Genomic DNA, 24,308 nt, shown 5'->3' with positions numbered 1-24,308 from the left:
TTGCCTTTCGCTGAGTTCGAGTTTGGCCTATTTCAACTCGAGCTAAGCCATTTAAAGCTTCTCGCTTTATTGACAACTTGCTGCAGAGTTCAGTTAATTGAAGTTTCCCACCGAATAGATAAGTTACTAGGTAAGTCGCTCAACTTTGAGTTGCACTTTGAGATGCTCTAACTTGTGTTTAATCACTTCAAGTTTCTCGCTTCATGCATAACTTGTTGCTCCCTTGTTGAACTAATTAAGGCTTCTCGCTGGGCAAATAAATAAGTTAATGCAGCTGAATTCGACTTGGGCTCGAATTTTTTTATTTTTATTTTTATTTTATTTTTTTTACTTATTAGCTATATCTGGATTTTTTAAAGTTTCTTTCGATATTCATAGCTTTTTGTTTGCCTTGAACAAATTGAATTTGCTCTCTGAATAGATAATTTTCGATATATTTTTCTCGAGTTTGCCTTCAACTCGACTTGGTGAAGTTTCTCACCTGTCAGATAAGTTGACAAATTCAGACTTTAGCATAGAGAAAACTTGACAATTCACGATAGGAATATCAAGATTTGCATTTTTTGAAACTTTCAGCCTCTTGTTCAGCCCTGAATTGAAAGTTCAAGTAAATAAAGCGAGCGTACGCTCAGATAAGTTGTCTAACTGCATTTGATCAAAGGGCTTGCTTTGTTTTATCTTAAAGCGGTTTCGTTTAGTTACTAAGGGTATTTGAGTTTGGCAACACTTGCTGGCATTTTCTCTTTTATGTGGTCTGCCTTTTGCTGTTTTGCTTCCTTTTCATTCCCATTTTCATTTTCATTTTGGTTTTGGTTTTCGTTTCGTTTCGTTTCGTTCCTTTGTGTGCGCTGCTTTGACAGACGCCTCTCTAAACAAGCGCGCGAGCTCGCACGCACACAAAGCCAACGGGACTGAAAATTGAAAAGCAGACTTTGTGTGTGTGTGTGTGTGTGTGTGTGTGTGTGTGTGTGTGCGTGGGCGATTGCGTGTGCAGGAAAATTAGTTCAGGCAATGGGGCGCATTTTTGAAATTCATAAACTTACCGGTTACGTGGGTTACCTCGCTTTGTGTTAAGCAGTCGTTAAACACATATATGTATATATGTATTTGTATGTGTGTGTAGGTTTTGTATTGTTGCATGCTAAGTATGTGTTAATATGTAGTTGACTCTGCGAACCAATTTAATTGGCCTGTCTGGCCCATCTCTGGCCCCTTGTGTATCCAGGAATAAAGCAACACAAAAAAAAAAAAAAAAAAAAAAAAAAAAAAAAAAAAAATAAGGAGCAGCAGAATCAGAAGAAAATTACTGAAAATGTAACCAAACAGAGCGCAATCAACTTCATGCCTATGAATTAATGACGCGCGCAACGCTGCGTATGAGTAATGCGAGCATATGCTCTACCTTCCCCTCTCTCTTTCTCACTCTCTCTCTCTCTCTCTCTCCTCCCTCTATTTATATGTCGCTGTCGAGCAAGTCCACATTTGCGTTGATGATGATTAAATACCCTTTGCAGAAATAAGAGCGTTACAGACGAGCTTCACATCCCATGGACTGTTCCCATAGGAACCATATAATATAGTCGTCCAATTAGGCACGACTTTCAGATGAGTGATACGTAAAGGAGTTGATGTTTGATTTAAGCTGTTTTGAGGGAAAACAAAGCTGAAACAAACTCCACTAGAAACTTTGTTTGAGATTACGATATACGATGTTTACATACGATATAAGTGGTAGACAAATTACTCAGTTGATATGGGATTTAGCTTTACGATATAATATACTATATACACTTACAATATAAGTGAGAGAAAATTATTCAGTTGATATGTAATGTAGGGTTACGATATAATATACTATATACACATACGATATAAGTGAGAGAAAATTATTATTGATGTAGGGTTACGATATCATTTAATGTATACTATTGTATGTCAATATCAATGTCGTATATTTAGAACTACGATATAAGTGAGACCCATAATTCTGGTATAGATGATAATAGCTCTATATATATGTATGTAATATTAAGTAGAAACAAATGTTTGTATAGATCGAGAAAATTTTCGCTATATACATATAGATCGAGAATACTTTCCCTAGATTCATATACGAAATGCATCTACGATATTGAATTATATCGTAACCTCATATCTTCCATCTACAGTTATGATATGAATATGAGAGATAACATGTCTATTTAGAAAGTAACGGTACAATATCACACCAATTGTTAATGCTGATTTACAATATTCATATATGATGTGCTTTACATAACGACGACTTCGCTTAAGCTTAACATGGGGTATACACTGTAGCCGAATTGTGTTAAATGGTCTGGCAACGCCTTGACAAGGAGCGTTAAGAAATTTCACATTTGCTCAACAAAAAAACATAAAACAAAAAGTGAATGAAAAGAGAAGAGTGAGTGAAGCAAATTAACTGCGAAGTGCAGCTGGAAGGAAAAAACCAATTAAGTAAATTGGAAAATTGAGTGCAAACCCGACTGCGCAATGCTCTACAATGCAGTGGCAAAGACAAACAAGGCTAAAAGGGATGGAAGACATCGATAATAGTTTCATGTTGCAAGTGAGAAATGGCTCTGGAGTTGCAACACCGGCTCGAGCTTTACGCTAACAGTAAAATGCATAGCTATTTAAATAATTAACTATATTTGAAAACATAATACATATTATATATATAGTATATTTGTGCATTGAAATAATATATAAATTTACGGCTGACTGCATGCATTAAATGCATTTAGCTATGCATCCAGCTGGCATTGCTGGGAAATTTTATCGATTTTGCAATTTCTATTTGCCGTCTTAATTAGATTGAGCAATGCAATTAGTTATTGTAAAATACGAGAGTTCATATTGAACAGGCAACAAATGATTCTTCCCCAACAACTACACAGTCGCCACCCCCCTCCCCCTCCCCCTCCCTTTAATGTGCTGGGGCGGCATGGAGTGTGGCCAATCATTGGAATGCTCATAATCTTATTAGACATTTAATCAGCTCTTACCTAAGCCTTAAGTATGCCCAACTGTAAATATGTATATGTATGTATATATGGCTAACTGTATGTAACATTATATAAGGTATTGCTGCTATTGAAATTTGTATTCCATTGTTCAATGAACTTTGCATAACTTAAAGAGCGATTTTTCTTATACAATTCATAATATGATTGAAGGCGATTATCTAGCTATTATAGAGATACGTAAGTTGAATATAATTGTATATATATATATACAGTAGAATCTGGCTATATTAACATATATGAGTAAACTTATATGATTATAGCGTTTTCCGGATATAACGACAATCCCTTGAGCGTTGCTATAACCGCCTTTAACTGTATATAAGTTTTACTCAAAAGGAATTATATTGGCTTACTTCAGGTTTTTACTCATGTGACTGAAAAATTGCTTTAAAAATTAATTCAGAAGTGATTTCACTTCCAATTGGAATTTTTTTGAGATACAGTAAAGCCATTTTCATTATACATAATTTAATAATGATTTTATAATATGAAAGGCTACCTTTATTATTATATATGTATGTGTATGCATTATTTAATTTATTTTTTATATGTATATATATATATATATATTGCTATATATATGTTTGTATGAATATTTGCGCTATCAAGTTGTCACTCATTAAAAGATTTTTTACTTTAATCAAAGCTGAAATATTGCAATTTCAATTGAAATTGCTTTCCTTTGATCAACTGAAGAGCTGCCAATCAGTATTATAGTGCTTTATTCATGTTGTAACTGAAGAGAAGGGGTCGAGTGAGTGAGTGAGAGAGAGAGAGAGAGAGAGAGAGAGAGACTGAATGGGTATTTCAATGCATGAAATTACATTCACACAGATATGCAATCATAATGGCATAATAAATACGTTGCAAACACTTCATTAATACTACACACACACACACACACACACACATTCACACACACACTCTCTCATGTACACAGATTTTATATATGTATGTATATCACTGTGAACTGTAAGCAAAAATGCAATTTTAAGTCTATACAATTGCACCTGTCATACAGCTGCACACACAGACACACACACACACACACACACCTGACGTTACCTTCCTGATAAAAGTTACCTCAGGTGATTTGCGAGCCCAGCAAACTTATCAATAAATATAAATGTATAATGATATATTAAATATATGAATGCTTCCAGCACTTACCCAGCCTTATGAAATTCTCCTGCATCTCCATCACTCGCGCTGTCCAACTCAAGGAGGTCACTTGAAATTACAAATTCATTTGAATTGTGGAGCTCCGCTGCTCCGCTGCTCCGCTGCTCCGTTGTTTCAGAGCAAACAATTTAATTTCTTTCCCTCTGTCAATTTGTTGATATTTCATTCCTGAATGTGCAGAGAATTCCCTTGTTCTCCGCCACGCTTACTTAGATTGTATTTCGCTACTGTAGCTACTGAGCTGCTAAATCAGGGTTGCTATGAGAGTATTGTCATTTTGCAACACTGCTTGTGTAGAGCTGAGCTCAGTTGGTGTTGTTATCTTGACGCTGGTAATGAGTCAAAGCGTAGGAGTAAGCTTAAGTGAAAAAAAAGAGAAGCAGACTGATTAAGTGGAACTAGAGGTTGTAGAGCTGTAGTAGAGCTAGTAGAGTTGTAGAGCTAGTGGTAGAGCTGTTTTCCAGTAGTTAACAAAAGTGAAGAGAACAACGATTCTCAGTCGACTTTTTTTCCAGTTTATTAGGAAGCACCAGGGCATAATTTGGCTCTATTTCTCAGTTGATAAGTAATTAAATAAACCACCGCTTATATGTATATAAAGTGATTTTTAGTATAATTAGAAAATTCTGTAACTCTTCTTATCTCTACTCTCATTATCTATCTATTCCTTGAGTCGTTGTCAACTGTATCTATTCTTTGCTAGTTGCTCCATTGTCTTTATTAGCCACTAGTTAAATACGCCCATTCAGTGTCATTTTATCCACTTGAATATTGTCATATTGCTAAAATGCCAAATCATAAATATATGTTTTATAATCAATTTACACGCACAATGTTGGAAGCATCCTTTTCGCAATAATAAAAAATGGCTTGTGCCAAAATAAACTAAAATTTGCATAACTCACACACATACACTTAAATAAACAGTTGTGTGTGTGTGTTTACCCGTTTTCGGTGCTTTGTTTGCTTTAGCCAACGGAAATTTATTGATACTCAGCGCACAAGAACAAAACACATGAAATGGGAAAGGAACAGCAACAAAAAGTGTAGACTAAGTGCTCTAATTGGCGTTGCCCAGCTAGGGAATACCCTGTCAGCTCTGTAGTTATGCTATGGATTATTAATCGATTTCCTAGTGATTTGCTATCGATTACTTTAAGCTAAGCTGTAATATTCATGTGGAAATATGAGAAAGTGTGTCCATGAAAATAGTAGTATTTCTAGTGGTATTACTACTATTTTTATGGGTAGTAGTCTGACTACTATTTTTAGGAAAAATATTACTGGGAGTATTACTACTATTTTTAGGAAAGTATTACTGAAAGTATTATTACTAGTTTTAGGAACAATAATATTGGTAGTACTACTACTATTTTAACAAAAAGTATTACTACTATTTTTAGGAACAATATTACTGAAAGTATTACTGGTAGTACTACTACTATTGTTAGGAAAAGTATTACTACTACTTTGAGGAACAATATTACTGGTAGTATTACTACTATTGTTAGGAAAAGTATTACTACTACTTTGAGGAACAATATTACTGGTAGTATTACTACTACTACTTATGGAAAAAGTATTACTGATAGTACTACAACTATTTTTAGGAAAAGTATTTCTAAAAGTATTACAACTACTTTTAGGAACAATATTGCTGGTAGTACTACTACTATTTTTAGGAAAAGTATTTCTAAAAGTATTAATACTATTTCTAGGAATAATATTACTACTATTTTTATGAGCAGCTGCATTCATGGAAATAGTAGTAGTGCCCCTACTATTCTTATGAGCACAGCTGAATATACTGCATATTGCATATTCACCTTATATGCAGTCAAGCACGCCCTCTTGTGCACCACATTTACAGGGTATACACAAACAAAATATCAACAATAAGAAATGCCTTGTGCAAAAAACTGTGGCAATATTTGGCTGTGCGAAACGGCGCACAGGTGGGTGCGCCCAAATATGGCTTCACGGTGTGTGTAGATAGGTGGACGGTGGACGGTGGGTGGTCGTAGGTGGGCGGTGGGCGGTGGGCGTTGGAGTGGGTGCGGAAGGCGTGGGCACGGGCGTGGCTAACGCTATTCTATGGCCAAGAGTCGCAATTGTGTGCGTTAAAGCATTTGTCAACAAAACGTTGGCAATTTAACAATTTGAGCTCCCAGCTCGCAGCTACCAGCACCGTGTGCCATTGACTTTCATCTGCTGCTTCGTTTTCTTGTTGTTGCTGTTTTCATCATTTTTTTTTTATAGTTCTTGATTTTATTTACTATTTGTTCATGTGTTTAGCTAGTACTCTGGGGTGGCTCCGGGTGGCTCCGGGTGGCTCCGGGTGGCAACTGTAAATTGCGTTCGCTGCTGTTGTTGTTGCTTAAGAAATTGGCTTTATTTTTATTGGCATTCAAGCAGGTGACTCGCTCCTGCTCCGGCACTTCACCTGCTCCCCTCGCTCTGTCGCTGTCTCTGTCTTTTTGGATGTCGTCTCGTGTCGATTGCGACAACTTCGTTATGCTGTTTTATTTTGCCGTTGCCTGTTCCATGGAATACATATATATGTATTATATATATATGTATATATTTATATAGATGTGTGTGTGTGTGTGTGTGTGTGTGTGTGTGTACAGGAAAAAAGCTTTATTTCCTCGCTCGCAGCGAAGTCTTTCCATTTTCATTTCCCGCTCGCTTCTTGGCCGGGGCGTGTGTATTTGCTCACGTAATTCCCTAATTAAATACTTAAATTGTAATTGCTTTCGAACATTTCATGACACCAGCTCTGCCCGAGTAGCCCGCCGTAGCAGAAATCCAGTTGCCGCCTGCTGCCTGCCTTTGCCGTTATGTGGCTCCAGCTTCGGCTCTGGCTCTGGCTGTGGCTACGGCTACGGCTACGGCTCCGACTCTACTTGGGTCCGGGCATCATTAAAACGCGCACAGGTAGCACCAGGTAGCACACACACACACACACACACACACACACACACACAGGGGGACATATGCTATATGGCTTGTTATACACATGGTGTATACGTAGTTACATCTTAATGATGCAGTAGACACACACACACACACACACACACACACACACACACACAGGCACAGGCTGATGGAGTGTGTGTATTTTATATGGTTTCAGTTTGCAGCGGCGAAGGAGAACATAAAAAACATTCAAGCGAAAAGCAATAACTTTGCTCTGCCACAGATTAAGGACTCTATATATTAGATATATAATCCTGATAGCTAAAAGATGTAGTGTTATATAGTCCGATTAGCGTGGCTTATCGATAGACTGCGAAATTTGCATTTTATGTTTTGAAATTACTTTAAAGCACATTTTTTTCATATGGAAAATCAATATTTGTTTGGCCTAAAACATAGATTCATCATTTATCGATAACATGCAGCTAGGATCGTATAATGATGCATGATGCATACTAAGTGTGCAGGTCTTACTGGGCGTGAATATGACAAGATTATGTCTACTACTAAAGCTGGTAGTGGAGGCATACGCTGGTCTTGTCCGATTTGTTTGGAAAAACAAATAAACTTTTCTAAAATGTATATTGCTGTGAGGTCTTAGTTTTTAAAACTGAAGTAGATTTCTATGCAGTTGACCAGTGACATGGCTGCTGCTGAGGTAATCTTAAATCAGTACGGCTTTGAAAGTCCTCTCTCTCAATTGGATACTCCTTTGTTGTCGGTAACAACAATAGTACCGTCACATCGATATGTAAATCAATAGCTGTGTTCATTGCGAAAAGTGTTTTTACTGCTTACCTCTTATAGCACTTATTTCTGGCTATCTGAAGCGTCTCCGGCATTATCTCACCTGCTCTGTCTATCCCATTCTCTCTCCTTCTCTATTTATCTCTCTCCTGCTCTCTCTCTCTCTCTGTCGCTCTTTTTGCTGCGGCTTGCGATGCACGTTAAGCTATATAAGTCATCACTTTAATTTAATTGTGCGCAGCTAAGCTGGCCGCACTTACGACCTGCCGCGACACGCCCTCCGTCCCGTAATACGCCCCAATCAAACACACACACACACTCACACACACGGCGATTGCACGTGGCTTTTGTATTGTACATATGCTGACTATGTTCTGGCCATGTTCCGGCCACGTTTTTATGTGCTTTTAAGTGCGCAATTAAAGGTCAATTGTAGTCGAAGGTGGCCCAGAAGTATGCTATAAACTCGCACAGACAAAAACTCTAGCACCCACACACACATAGACATCAAAGTAGGCTTCTAATTGATATTTGAGCAGCTGGCTTGATATTTCACAGTCTGTAAGCATTTGTCGGCCGGGTACGAACAATTGACTGCAAAAAGCAGAAAAAAAAAACAAAAACAAAACAGAAAAAAATAAAATAAATAAGTAAAATAAAAAAGGTGAAAAAATCCAATTTTCAAATTCATCTAAATTTTTCGTACTAAGAAGTACGTATCAGCACATAAGCACCCACATAGACACACTGGATGAAAATGAGAATCATTATGTCTATACACATCCGCTTCAAGTTGTTATGGTAGATCAGGCAATACAAGTGGATCACACCGATATAGTTGCGAACGTTTTCGAACCACCTAATCCAAATGGAGAGAATTCCAAGAGTGAACCGAATGAGCAGCTCACTGAGAAGGAGCCCGAGTCGGAACCAAAAGAGACGGATGTGCAGAGCTATGCTGGAACTGAGAGCATATCGAGCATTAGCACTGGACGCGAACATGGACTACTTCTTCCGCCCACAAAAGTTAACCAAGAGCACTTGCTGGAGTTCAAAGCGGGTCGCATGAATTTGATCGACAAGCAGGTGAAGCCCGATGTACGGCATGGTATGATCTATTTGCATTTGGATGCCAATGAACATCTTCACTTCTGCTGGAAAGACCGTCATGCGAAATATCCAGAGCTGAACATTATCACTGAGCCCGGCAATCTCGAGTTTCTACATGTCGAGTCCTGTAAAACCGGCCGTATCTATGTGCTCAAATATAAGAATACGATTGATCGATATTTTTTCTGGATGCAAGATCCGCACCATGAGCTCGACTCGAACATCTGTTCGCGTGTCAATGATCTGCTTCAATATGGCAAGCCAATGAACGAAAGTAGCTCGGACAGCTCTCGCCTCTAATAGTTTTACATACGGCCGATACTTTTAGCTAAATGATATGATTTTACAACACACACATTTATGTAATTTGGTATGTTTTATAATATTGCCAGCTAATGGCATTTACAAACATTTATATGGAAATTTTCTGCGACAAAAGTTTGACAAACTTTCAATAAACGGTCCTGAAATGACAATTCGACATTTTGGTACTAGCTTGAGAAAATCGATAAACAGCTTCGAGTACAATATCGATAGCTAAAGTGTATATAGGCTAGTATTTAATCAAATTTGGCTTCTTAAATTTCTGCTGATAAACTTCAGGCAAAACGTTGAAAGTTTTTGTTTGATGCATATTCGAAAAATGCAAGTCAAAACTTTTTGCCCATAGGAAAACTTTTTGAAGCTTCAACTACAAATTTCTTCTTTTTTTTTTTTTTTGAGGCAGAACAAAAGGAAAAAACATTTCTGTTGTCCTTAAAACTATGTTAGAAAGACAAAGAGCGAGTGAGAGATAGAGAGAGAGAGAGAGTAAAAAATTGCAATAACTGCCTGATAGCTCACTCACTCTACCCCCTCCCTGGCTGCTGTCCGCCAGTCTCGCCAAGCGCAAAAGAAGTTACGAAGATAAATGAGATGGCATAAGTTAGACGACAAGTCGAGCAGAGGACGTGCAAAGCAGCAACCGACTAAAAAAATAAAACACTTAAAATTGATATAAAAGACACCAAATGGCAGTATGAGAAAAAGAACGAACGGGTGGGCATACTAGACATTAAGATATCCCATGTTAGAGAGGAAAACATATACAAATGTAATGGAAATTATATCAAATTTGTTTGGCTAATTGTGAAATTGTTTTAATGAGAATAGAAGAAGCAAACATACCAAGTTTTATATTTCTAGCTCTTACAGTGCCGCAGTGCGATGGGTTAATATCTGATATGTAACATTATAATTGAGTTCTCTATATAACTTCCTATTTGACCACACTTAAGTAGTGTCCACACCAAAAATTGTCTTCATAGCTTCCATACATCCCGAGTTCTATTAGATTATACTTACAGAAACCGTATGAAATTCAAAATTAAATATAATAGTAATTTGATGACTGTTTTATAGAATTTCTTTTGCCACGCATTGCCTAACTAAAGTTAAATCTTCTTAGTTTAAGCAGCAAAGGTCGGGCATTCCAAATGATTTCTTGTTATCTAGTATAGATCACGAGTTCAATCGGTTAATTTATGGTTGATATGAAACTTTATTGCACTTACTGCCTGGTAATATATAAAATTCTTCAGCTTATGCTTCAAATGCCTCAAATACCGAATTTGCCATGTCTAACTCGTTTAGTTATCGAGTTCAATGGGTCCCTGGAGGACTATCGGTAGCACCTGCTGCCACTGCCATTACACATTGATGGCCATGCAGGGTATATGCATATAAAAAGGGAATTTCTGGTACTGAAATTGTAAAATAGTTGTAAAGTGCACGTAAGCCAAAGGGTTCTGGGCGTAAAGCGAGGTTAAGTGCGGCAGCGGGAGGCGTGGCATGCGCCCAGGCATGCGACAGCAGCTATGCAAAAAAAACTAAATTTTCCATTTTTGTTTGTTTTTGTTTTTGTTTGGTACATTTTTTGTTGTTTTTGTTTGCCTGCATCATTTGCGCGCGCTTTTTGCGCTTTGCTTTCAATTGGTTTTTGGTTTTCGTTGTTGTTGTTGTTGCTTTTGCTTTTTTATTGTTTTCTTTTATATGGTGCCAAAATGAAACTAAGTGAGTGGAAGTTTTGAGTTGAGGTGGCCAGAACAAGGGACTGGGGCTGGGGCTGGGCTGCTGGTGAAGTCGGCAAATTGTGATAAAAAACGGGCGCTGTCTAAAGTGCTGGGAAATGCGAAAATGCGCGCCAAGCTAAACAAACAAAAATTTTCGTGCATGGCAAAAAAGGAAAAGAACGAGATGAGTCGAGTACGTTGAAATTGTTGCATAATGAAAGGGCATGAAGTGCACACACTCAGACAGAGAGAGAGAGAGAGAGAGAGAGGCAGGGAGTCGGATACACATGTGTGCATGTGTGTGTGTCATTGCCTTGGGGCGTTTTCTCTGTCATTTACAACTTTGGCAAATTTAAACGCATTATTAGTTGTAATTGAGTGTGTGTGTGTGTGTGTGTGTCTATCTCCGTGTCTGTCAGCCTCACTCTATCTCCCTCAATTTCCCTCTCTGAGGCTGAGCCTTGGCAAGTTCTGCAGATACTTGAAGCGTTGAGCATTTTGGCCAAGTGCCAAATTTTGCAGCTGGGCCAATTTAGGCCCAATTGCATGCAATATGGGCGTGGCACACAATCAATCAGCCAAACTAGTCAGTCAGTCAGTCGTCAATCATGAGCTGCTGCCGTTGCGACGTGGCTCGAGCAGACGTTGGTTTAATTGCTTCTTTGACTTCTGATTGCCTTATTAAAATGCACTAGTTCCTGGGTGAATTGGAATTTCTTTATTTTGAACTGGTTCATATGGCAGGTGTTAGTAACTGTGTATTAGAATAGTGAACTATTCAAGTGGCTTATGTAGTGATGTACACTTTAGCTTTGCTCTGCTGCTGCCTACTGGAGTAATAGTAGTAGTAGTAGTACTAGCAGTGGCAGTAGTAGTAGCAATCGTAGTAACAAGTAGCAAGTAGCAGTATTTGTAGTAATGGTAGTAATAGCAGTAGCAAGAATAGTAGTAGTAGTAATAGCGGTAGCAAGAATAGGATTAGTAGTATATGTGGTAGCAATAGTAGCAGTTACTACTTGTAGTAGTAGTAGTGGGAATAGTGGTAGTGGTAGTAGTAGAAGAAATAGTTGTAGTAGAATAGTAGTAGTAGCAGAAGTAGTAGTAGTAGAAATAGTAGTACTGGTAGTAGTAACAGTAGTAGTATTAGTAGTAGAAATAGTAGTAGTGATAGTAGCAATAGTAGCAGTAGTAGTAGATGTAGTAGTAGTGATAGTAGCAAGAGTAGTTGTTTTAGTAGTAGCATTAGTAGTGGTAATAGTGGCGAAAGTAGTAGTAGTTGTCGCAAGATTCGTAGTAGCAATAGTAGCAGTAGTAGTAGATGTAGTTGTAGTGATACTAGCAAGAGTAGTAGTAGTAGTAGATGTAGTAGTAGTGATAGTAGCAATAGTAGCAGTAGTAGCAGATGTAGTTGTAGTGATACTAGCAAGAGTAGTAGTAGTAGTAGATGTAGTAGTAGTGATAGTAGCAATAGTAGCAGTAGTAGCAGATGTAGTTGTAGTGATAGTAGCAAGAGTAGTAGTAGTAGTAGATGTAGTAGTAGTGATAGTAGCAATAGTAGCAGATGTAGTTGTAGTGATACTAGCAAGAGTAGTAGTAGTAGTAGATGTAGTAGTAGTGATAGTAGCAATAGTAGCAGTAGTAGCAGATGTAGTTGTAGTGATACTAGCAAGAGTAGTAGTAGTAGTAGATGTAGTAGTAGTGATAGTAGCAATAGTAGCAGTAGTAGCAGATGTAGTTGTAGTGATACTAGCAAGAGTAGTAGTAGTAGTAGATGTAGTAGTAGTGATAGTAGCAATAGTAGCAGTAGTAGCAGATGTAGTTGTAGTGATACTAGCAAGAGTAGTAGTTTTAATAGTAGCATTTGTAATGGTAGTAGTATTTGCCGCAAGATTATAAGTTGCAAAAGTAGTAGCAGTAGATATAGTAGTAGTACTAGTAGTAGCAATAGTAATAGAAGTGGTGGCAGTGGTATAATTAGTAGCAGTATTAGTAGTAGTATAAGTAGTAGTAGTAGTAGTAGCATTATTAGTAGTGAGCTAGCTAGAGATCTGCTCGGGCTATAGAGCTAAAACCCAGAGAACTCGCTGGAATATGAATTAGAAATATGCCCACATCAATAATATCTATATATTTTACTTATATCTAGTAAATTCTTTCTAAATGAACCAGTTCAATTCTCCAGCTCAGCTTGAGTGTTGCTCTTGCCGCTGGCCAAGTCTTGTCCAGCTTTTGATTATTATTCTCATTTTATTTTTATTTTTCCTGCTCGTTAGCCGAGCTAAACTTTAGCTGATTAGCAGCTGGATTCAGCACTTGCATTCGAAATGCCTTTGCTCAGTCTTTCGCTTAGCTTCAGTTGGTCGCAACACGTTGCAAGGTTGCTCCTTTCGCTGCTCGTTGCCTTGTGCTCATATTCAATCGCAGTTGCGCCCACCTCTGCTGCTGCTGCTGCTGCCCCCGCGCTGAAAAGCAATTTGCTAAGCTGGCATTAGCCGAGCAGAGTCTAACACATAATGTGGCCAAAAATGAAGCACTCTCGCTCTGTATGCAGCTTAATACTCTTGCCACATACCAGAAATTGTGTACATGTATATGTATGTGTGTGTGTGTGTGTGTGTGTGTGTAAGTGTAGTAGAAGATGTGCTATTAAAATTACTTAAAACCAGCCAACAATAAAAGGGGCTTGAAAGCAGCTTAAATATGCCGGTTATTGATGCTGAATACAACAGCAACAGCAGCAGCAACAGCAGCAACAGCAACAACAATTCCTGCTTGTGTGAAGGATATGTTGACACGACTCCTTAGCACGCAACTCTCATACCCGCACCAGAGTCCTTGTCCGCCTCCTGCTCTGGCATTTGCCCCCTCTGATGCTGCTGCTGCTGCCATTGCTGCTGCCATTGCTGCTGTTGCTGCTGCTGCCATTGCTGCTGTTATGCGTGTTGCATACTAATTTCAAAAATTTGCCATTACATTTGTAGTTCGCACTGCGTCCTGTTCGCATTGCCACGCTGCCCCAGCCCGACTTCGTTCCGCCTGTTGGCCAACTCGCATTACTTGCAATTGGTACAAATGTAGTTTGGCTCTGTTTTCAGCTTGATTATCAACAGCAGCAATGGCAATGGCAATGGCAATGGCAACAGCAGCAACACAAATCCAACAAATTGTTGGCATTTATTTCTAGTCAAAGGTGAGGCAAAAGTGTCTTAACTACATATAACTTACACACACATACACACACACACATACACTAGTGTTGTAGCTAGTGGTTGTTGTTGTTGTTGTTGTTGCTGCTGCTGCATTTGAAGATCAAAGTAAAATTTTCATACGCAGCCAGTGCAAATAAAACTTTTTGGCCTGTTTCACTTCAACCAGCTCTGCCCTGACTGCCTACACAATCTATCCTAACCCCCTCTGCCTACCCTCACCCCTGCCTGTGCTCGCTTTGCCAGCAAGTTCTTTTCGCCCTTGAGTTAATTGCCAAGTATTTGAGTTGGCAACATAACTAAAAAACTTGCAAGAGAAAATAAATTAAGAAATTTTATTTTAATTTCACACAGAGCCCGTCAACAACAGCAAAATGAACATGATGATTATGATGATGATGATGATGATGTTGCTGGGAACGTGTGATAAATAAAAGCTTAATTGCGAACTGTTGAATCGCATGATAATAGTTACGCTTTAATTGGCGAAGACTTTTAATACAAACTGCAGTGCTTGTTCGGCACTTGGGGAGTTGGGTAAACGTAAATTGAATTATATTGGGAAACTGGCATTGTGTGGGGGGAAATATCGAATAAATTGCGCAATGCAACCAGTGAGACGTTTGAGAATTTGAGCAAAAATATCAAGGACACACGTTCAAATGAGAGATCAAATTGGGAAACCTGAAGTGTTTGGGGAAGCAGACGTAGATAGAGGGCATAGGACAGACAGTTCTTACTGGATTAAGTGAAGAAGAATATAATTTCTGAGAATTGAACTGAAAATGCAATAAGATATGATATGGGTAAACGGGTAGATAAGATAGGGAAACTATGAAATAAAATGTGTAGGGAAACGTTTGGGAAGATGGAACGTTTGAGATGATGGGATAAAAAAGTTAAGAAAAATGATATTGAAGAGAGCATAAGAAGTAGAGGAAAGAGAAAATTATTGAAAAGACAGATGCAGCAAATGGAGAATGGGAAGAGAGTCATATAGAGAGATATACGAAAAAAAGAACAAAGAGTAAAAGATGGAGACGAAGAGAGAGCGTGTGGAAAAGTGTGATAGAAGATTAAAGAGAGAGACAGAATGAGAAAGAAAGGCAGAGAGAGACAGAGAGAGAGAGCGAAAGAATGAGAGACAGAGAGAGAGAGAGAGAGAGAGAGAGAACAAGAGAGGGAATCTTGGAAAAAATGAGTTAGATATGGATTAACATCAGAGAAGAAGTATGCTATTCTACATATAAGATAAGAGAGAGAGAGAGAGAGAGCAAGAGAGACAGAGAGCAAGAGAGGGAGAACGTGAGTGAGTGGAAAAAAGGCAATAAAAAGTGATATCGATAGACAGATGAGAAATACTGAGAAATACAAATTTATATGATACAACAATAAAATCAATTGAGCAGAAAAGAATATTGTTGAGCTAGAGACTAACGGTACATAAGCCTGGGCGGTCACGTAGTTGGCAATGGGGACGAACACGCTCGCCAGGTGGAGCGAAAAACGCAATGCATGACAGACTTTCTAATGCCCGCATTACAAAAGCTAAGAGGTCTTTGAGGAAAAGTATTTCAGCTGCGCTCAAGAGACCTGTGCAGGGCTTAACGCCGCTACGGAAACCTTTAAATTTGTCAACCCAAGGCACACGCACACACGCACACACAGACACACACACACACACAGGCAATGCTAAGCGCATGTCATAATTGTCAATGTCAAGTGCGCTTTGGTTGCCCAGGAGCTTAGGGGAGGCCTCAAGACGACAACTGACCCCAGCTGGGCAAAGCGACAAATTATACATATACATACATATATAAAATATAGATATATATGTGCATATATAGGTATATATTCGTATATTAAATCTAGTTTCCGGCAAGCGGAAGTGCGCCATCTTTAAAGGCATTAAGAGAGCGAGAGCAAAATGATTTTTGATTTGTTAGCCAATGGACTTGACATTGTCGCATAGAGGAAATGTCAGAAGCCCCGCAGCAAGTGAGAGATGGATAGAGGGAGACAGAAACAGAAAGAGAGAGAGAGAGAGAGAGAGACTTGGGCAAACATTTGTAGCAGCAGCCATGTCAGACACGTGTGTGTGTGTGTGTGTGTGTGTGTGTGTGTGTGTATAGGCTGGAGCTGTCATTGCAGGCGCCGCAAAGTATGCAATTGCTGCAAAAGCAGTTTGCCAAAAAGGCCAAACGTCGGACTGGCGTCCTGTTGCCTGTCGCCTTGTACTATCCATTACAAGCCATTGCACTGCCCCGCACCCCGCACCCTGCGCTTGCCCTGCCTTTGGCCCTGGCCATAGCGCTCTTCCGCATCCGTATCCTGGCCTAGCTCGCATTTAAGCATTGCGCCGGGCAATAATTCAGGCGTCCGGGCACAAAGTCGCATAAAAATCAAATAAAAGTGCCAAAAAAAAAAGCAGAAGAAAAAAAAAAAACATGCAGAAAATTGCTCTGTGCAAATGTACAATAATAAAATGTTAACTTCTAGCCAGCTCTCATTACTTCACACTCTCCGCTTTCTCGGTCTCCCTCTCTCGCCTTTGCTCTTTCCCTCTCATATATGTAGATAAGCGAGGCAAAGTTAACCCAGTTGCTGGCTTTTTGGCGCAATGAATAAATTTTCGCTTAGTTTTTGTGTCGCATTTTTCAATTCTCAGCTTTCAGCTGCAGTTGGCTTCAAGGCGCTATGAAAATTTATCCGCATGGAGTGCACAACAATAAAATATATTGATCAATGGAGCAATACCCTGTTGTAAATGTGTATTTAGTGTATTCCTATTGTCTATCCATATTAAAATATTTTTCTCTTCTCATTTTACTCGAACCGAACGTTAGAGAACTTTAAAAATTAAGCCTAAATGAATGTTAAATTCTATCATATATAATCAAAGCAAACAGATATACCAAGTTCAACAACATTAGCTGCTATATTCAGCGAGCTAAAATCGACTTAACGAGATGCTCGAACTTCTCTGCTCAGAGTTAAATTTACAGCTGTGGTTCAAGAGAAAAACTCAGTTTACATAGAACACAACAACACTGCAATCCCCTTACTCCTCTAGAGGCTATAGGGTATTTGAAAAGTTTCGAGTAAGAAACAGACATAGTTAAGCAAACATAGCAAACAATATTGTTGGCTAACGATACTTTTGCCAGGGCTAAAATTGATAAACGTAATTAATTAAAATTCGGAAGTGTGCGAAAGCAAACGAAACGAAACGAAACGAAATGAAACGCAACGCTCAGCTCGCCATTGAGTTGGCACTAAAGTTGATTCCATATTTCACGGCATTCGGGATTATGGCTTATGACAGGCAACAAACGTGCCAGCCAGCAGTAGCAGGAGCAGGAGCAGGAGCAGGAGCAGGAGCAGCTGGAGTAGCCAGAGGACTAGCCAAACAAATCCCAACAAATAGGTCGACCAAGTGTGGGCAAAAACTCAGCTTAACTCTAGCAGCAAAAAACGAAAAAAACAAATAGCGAAAAAAGAGAGCAAAGCAGAGAAATAAATGTGAAAAAAGAATGGAATTTATTTTGGAAAAAAAATTTAATGAAAATCTGCAAAGTTATGGCAGCAAATTTTGTGGAAAATATTTTATGCCAGATAATAAATCAGTTTGGTTTTAGTTTATGCTTCCATTTGTTTCAACTTTTCTTAAAATATGAGCTTAATTGTAGCAACTCCATGTAATTCTCAATTGGCTAAACAGATGGAAGGAGGCAAAAAAAAAAAAATAATAAAAAATAATAATAATAATGAGCGAGAGAGAGAGAGATAGATAGACAGAAAGAGAGAACGAGAGAGTGTGTGAATGAGATGGGGAAGGAGAGTGGAGAGTTTTTGTTATTTAATCTCATTCAAAGTGTAATTAGTGCATCGCTAATAAGTTAAAATAAGACAAGCAGATTAAATTAAATAAAATTAAATTATCGTTGGTTACTGCTTCAAATTAAACTATAAGCAAAAGTAGCTCGAAAGATGTAGATGATGTAATTTTATAATTGATTTTCGATAAGATTTTCAATCGTTAACCAAAAAATGGGAATAGTTTTCGATTTTGTAAAACAAACACGATTAGCCCGCGGTATATACGGACTTGCAAAAAAACATTTCAAGTCTCTAGCTCTTATTTCTTCTGAGAACGAAGCGTGCAAGCAGACGGACAAGACGTACAGGGCTAACTCAACTCAGCTCGTCGCTCTGATCAAGAATATACATATATATATACTTTATGGAGCCTTTCACTCCGCTTTCTAACTGTTATAAAATATTAATCATAATTATTTATCGATATATCAATTTTATCGATCATTTAGTTGATATCGATCATTCCACAAACAGAAATATCTTCTTCATAACACTTTTTCTTCTGAATAAGACAATTATATTACAAGGGCATACAAGGATTAAGGGCTTCGGGTAGGATGAGGGGGATGAAGGCAGGAGGCGTGGTGCTTGGGAGCGGTTGGTAGTGATGGGCATGACACAAGTGCATTTAACAAATTAAAATAGTGACCAGACCGAGGCGATTGCGACGATAATAAAGCTGATGATGCCATTGGGTCTGCATGGGGCTCTGTTCATGATGATGATGATGATGATGATGATGATGATGATGATGATGATGATGAGCTGGTGCTGTTATTGTTGCTGTCGCAAATGAGCAGAGCTGAACTGCAATTCCAGCCAGAACTGACACGCACAAAAGGATATATAACATTTACTAATAAATTTCATATTTATGTACGGACATTGCCGACGACCGCAGGGCCAAAGCGAGATCAGGGCGAATGGTGGAGCTGTGACCCGGACGCAGACCCGGAACCCAAAGAGCGCTGAAAATCAACGTGAAATTGCAGTGGGCTATACGCTTGTGTGTGTGGCAGTGTGTGGCGTGTGTGTGGGCGTGGTCGTGGCAATGGGACAAAACAGTGCGGTTGGCAATGCAAACAGCAGGGCTGGCCAAATGGAGAAGCAGCAGAGCCGCTTGAAATCACAGCAGGACATAAAAAGGATGCGTGGCAATAAAAATAAGCGAAAGCAAACAAACAAACAAACAAACACAGAGACAGCCAGGCAGGCAGACAGACAGACGGACGGATTCAGTAACTGGATGCAGGACGCAGCAGCACATACAGTAAAGGACGAAGGCGTACGTGTGGGCGTGGGCGAGGGTAAGGGCGTGGGTGAGGGGTATACGGTGCCAGGAACAGGTCGCAATTTGCTGTCTGGCTGGAGTGCATTGCTCTGCGAGTCATTGCCAGTGCAGCGGGATGGGGATGGGGATGGTGATGGGAAAGGGGGGGATGGGTACGTGTCGTTGGGGAGCAAATATAAATATTCTTCAGCGCACACAAGTCAATTAGTTTAAAGCAAAAAGGAATTCCAAGCGTATCACAATATCCAGTTTCCCTGATATCCCTTTGCTCATATATGCAGCTATATAAATAAATATATATAGGTACATATGTATGTGTATATATTTATGTAGAGAGCGAACAAACTGTTTGTCCGACTGATTGCTCATCGAAAGGCAGCAATCAGTCAGCTATATATAGTATACAATATCTCCATGAAGGTATACATTAAAAATATGTGAAAATGCTCGGGTTGACTGAGAGGGAATTTTTAAATAATTCTGAATTTCACAGTTTCATAATTAAACTAAAAATGTCAGCTATATATTTATAGAGCAAAACAGAATAAAAAATTTGATTTTATTTATTGAAACATTTTAAATGAATTTCTAGAATTTCCTTTAAATTTGCAGAAGTAATTTTGTTAAATTTTGCAGCTCATGAAATTATTTAAGTATTATATAAAATATTTTTTTGTTTGTCTTGAACTATAAAAAATTCTTGGAAAATTCAGATTTCTTTTGATTAGCTGAAACTTAAAGTACTTTTTATTGATTCTCAATATAAAATTTGTATAAAAATATTAAGTTAAATTATTAATTCAATTAATTAAAACCTGAGTCTGGATTCATTTGAAATCTTAATATGTTATCACTAACATTTTTAAATAAAACATTTTTAAAATTTTATACGTGATGAAAATGGATTTTTCAGTTCTTCTTGAAGACTTTAAAAAAATAATTACAAATTTATTAAAAGCTCAAACTTACTTGATCTTCGTTTTTTAAATTTTTTAAATAATTTTAAAATTAGTTTCAAGTATCTATATAGTACAATTCTTTAAATCTTTCGAGCTTTAATGAAATTTGAATTGCTAATGTAGCATAAAATACAATTTTATGGAAGTGTACAAATGGTTAGGCTAAATACATTAGGCAAACGCGGATATTTACATAGAATATTTATCATCGTCGTAATTTCAAATGCAATCTAAATGGGAATCGGCCTAATTTGAAGTCCAGCAAATGGCTGCAGCTAGAAAGAGAGTAGAACAATAATTGGAAACGACAAAATGAAACCGAATCGAAAATGATTTCATTTCAAATATAAATTATCAGATTTGACAGAATAATAATTATAATGCGATGGGGTATAGAGACCAGACACGTCCACTCACAGACACACACACACACACACACTCATACACACACATTCACACACCTCCATACACACGTGCAATTGCATTAAATTTGTGGTCGTTATGCATATGTATCACGTTTTACATATCAGCGCAAATTATCCAGAAACGTTTTCAATAAAACTCGAAGTGATAAATATTAAATTACATTCTTATCATTTCGAATTGCAATTCAATTAGAATTATACGCTAACCGGCTAAATGGTTTGCATCAGCAAAATATTTAATCAATTATGCCATGGCTAGAAGTAGCTAAGTAAACTATTAGATCTAAGCTCTTTAGCTTAATAACTATTCGTAGTCATAATTGGCTGTTTATATTCATCAACTTTGTCTCATATTATCGCTAGGATGCCCTAGCGTTTTCTGATATCTATAAGTAATGCTGTTGAATTCTCCAAATTATATACGATTAATTCTATGTACAGCCTCCCCCACCTTCGCTAAGGCAAGGCCTAATACCTTCTTGGTTTACTCGTGCATTCTGAGTACCGTCATTCTCTTTGTTGAGGCTTTCCTTCAAGAAACAATTCTGCTTTATTGTATTTGCTATTTGTGTACTGACGAGCACCGTCCTCTCATGACCCAGGCTTTGCCTCAAGATACAGCTCTGCTTTATTGTATCTTCTAGTCGTTTACTCCCGAGCACCGTCCTCCCATGACCCAGGCTTTGCTTCAAGGTACACTTCTGCTCTGGTATTTTATAGTCGTGTATTCCCGAGCATCGTCATTCTCTTTTTTGAGGCTTTACTTCAAGATACAGCTCTGCTTTATTGTATTTTCTAGTTGTGGACTTCGTGAGTACACACCGTCATTCACTTTGATCAGATCATTGCTTTGAAATGCAGCTTTGCTTCAGCGCATCTTCTCACCATGTACTCTCGAGCACCGTCCTCCCAATACTCATTTGTGTGAAAATACAGCTCAAATGTAGCGTATTTCCTAGTCGTATACTGCCCAGCACTGCTACTCTTTTTTCTTTTTTTTTTTTTAATGAAATATTTTTTAATATTCATTTATTACAGTCCCTCCCCTAGTAATTTGATGCTATTAAATGTGACAGCTGTAAAGTGTTGGCGATTGTCCAAACTCATAATAAGCGGAGCAAATATTGAAATCACAAATAAAAAGCGAATTAAAGCAAATAAAACATAACTGTGAATGTGTGGTTGTCGTTCAGTTTGTTTACTTTTGCAGTAAATTAAATGTGGAAAGCATAAAAATTATATGTATGAACTTAATGAATTCAACAATTTTGTAATTTGTTGACATACTCTAAAGACAACTTCAAATGCTTTTTTGTAGATATATATACATATATATATATATCTATTTTTTAATTTCAATTTGCTTTCATAAATTCCAAAAATAATTATTATTGGAATATTATTTACAGTCAATTATATGAGAGTTTAAACCTAATTGGTTTCAATTAAAGAGCCACATGAAAGAGTTGAAATCAACCCAAAGTATTTCTATAATGCAAGTTTACTAAAGCCCATTAAAAATAAGGGATAAAATCGAAATAAAATTGAGCTGAAAAATTAATCCAGAAACCATAAAAAATCGTTAAAGCTTTGGATAATGTTTCGAGAGTCTAAAGCAAAAGAAATTTTGGAACTCGGAGGGCTTCATGCAATTGTTTGCAAAAATTATGAAAGGCTTTAGATGATATTTAAAGTTGAATTTTATTAATAGAAATTTCAATTTGAATGACAAACTATTGTGGCTTTAATAGGGAAAGTTAGGAAAAAACGGGGTTTATTTTGATAAAGTAAATTTTGTTTTGGGGTGAAATAAATTTAGAGAGTTTGACAATAGAAGCAAGAGCTCATATGTTGATAAATATGATTAAGATTGAAAAACGTATATAAATTGCATTTCATCTGATCAAATGAACAGATTAGACATTTTTATACTCATTCACGAAAGTAAATTGAGTATATTGGTTTGCTCGTGTTGCTGACTATTCGCCTGCCTGCCTCTCTGTGTGACTTGAAATTCCAATACATACATACGTAAACCCTTCATCCCTAAACTAGGGGCGTGGCAACTGCAACGTTCTTTCCTGTTGAAATGGAACTCAAATTATTTTACTCGAAGTTGTATAAAACAAAAAATAAATATATGAATATCTTTATATTAATATATATATCACTTAATCTTCGACTTGTCCACACACATAGCAGCGTTATAATCTCCTGTACTCCGATTGAAGGCATAAATTGTGCGCACAGCTGCTCATTAAGTCGTCGTTGGATTTGCTTGGTTCATAATGCTTAAGTGCGCTTGCTCAAGCCTCAATAATTATCTAAGCATATTAATATAACTGTTTATTTGTGTGCTTATTGGCCAAATGTTGCCACTTCTGTGTGGAGCCAGTCGATTGGGCAGCTTTAGTCACTAGGCAAGGGTTAACCTCACTCTATTCTAAATAGTAATTATATCTGTTCTCAGTTGACCTCACAATTTGCACGCAATTTGACAAGCAGACATAAGTATATTCCCCATTCGTCAAATGTATTTCAATTATTAATAATACACACAGAGATAGAGAGAGAGAGACAGAGAGAGAGAGAGACAGAGAGAGACAGAGAGAGAAAGAGACAGAGAGAGAGGGCGAGGGAGATGCATAGAGATGCCTGCGTGTGTGTGTGTGTTTGCCTAGGCTACAAAATTGGCTTTGCTCGAGCAGCGCTTGACAAACTAACCGAGTTTGGCAGTTTGGCGCAGGGTTGCCAAGTGTTTGCAAAAGCCAAACTTAAGCACTAAGCACTTGACATTTCACGCTTCATAGCTTTGCTTCATTAAAGCTTTGGATAATGTTTCGAGAGTCTAAAGCAAAAGAAATTTTGGAACTCGGAGGGCTTCATGCAATTGTTTGCAAAAATTATGAAAGGCTTTAGATGATATTTAAAGTTGAATTTTATTAATAGAAATTTCAATTTGAATGACAAACTATTGTGGCTTTAATAGGGAAAGTTAGGAAAAAACGGGGTTTATTTTGATAAAGTAAATTTTGTTTTGGGGTGAAATAAATTTAGAGAGTTTGACAATAGAAGCAAGAGCTCATATGTTGATAAATATGATTAAGATTGAAAAACGTATATAAATTGCATTTCATCTGATCAAATGAACAGATTAGACATTTTTATACTCATTCACGAAAGTAAATTGAGTATATTGGTTTGCTCGTGTTGCTGACTATTCGCCTGCCTGCCTCTCTGTGTGACTTGAAATTCCAATACATACATACGTAAACCCTTCATCCCTAAACTAGGGGCGTGGCAACTGCAACGTTCTTTCCTGTTGAAATGGAACTCAAATTATTTTACTCGAAGTTGTATAAAACAAAAAATAAATATATGAATATCTTTATATTAATATATATATCACTTAATCTTCGACTTGTCCAC

General features: G+C 37.7%; 2 protein-coding genes across 4 annotated transcripts in view; both read left to right on the top strand.

Annotated features, from left to right (window-relative positions):
* Positions 1-24,308, top strand: part of LOC6583703 (neurobeachin) — a 185,485-nt gene that overhangs the window by 62,225 nt on the left and 98,952 nt on the right. The window lies entirely within an intron of this gene.
* LOC116804453 (proteasomal ubiquitin receptor ADRM1 homolog) lies at positions 8,411-9,544 on the top strand. Its single transcript, XM_032732037.2, has one exon. It carries the CDS (start codon positions 8,757-8,759, stop codon positions 9,366-9,368), a length of 612 nt encoding a protein of 203 aa, XP_032587928.1. The 5' UTR covers positions 8,411-8,756; the 3' UTR covers positions 9,369-9,544.

This window comes from Drosophila mojavensis, unplaced genomic scaffold, assembly GCF_018153725.1.
Source record: "Drosophila mojavensis isolate 15081-1352.22 unplaced genomic scaffold, ASM1815372v1 contig_136, whole genome shotgun sequence".
NCBI classification, from domain to species: domain Eukaryota; kingdom Metazoa; phylum Arthropoda; class Insecta; order Diptera; family Drosophilidae; genus Drosophila; species Drosophila mojavensis.
Note: the sequence above shows the minus strand (reverse complement) of the source record. Positions and strands in the feature narration are given on the sequence as shown.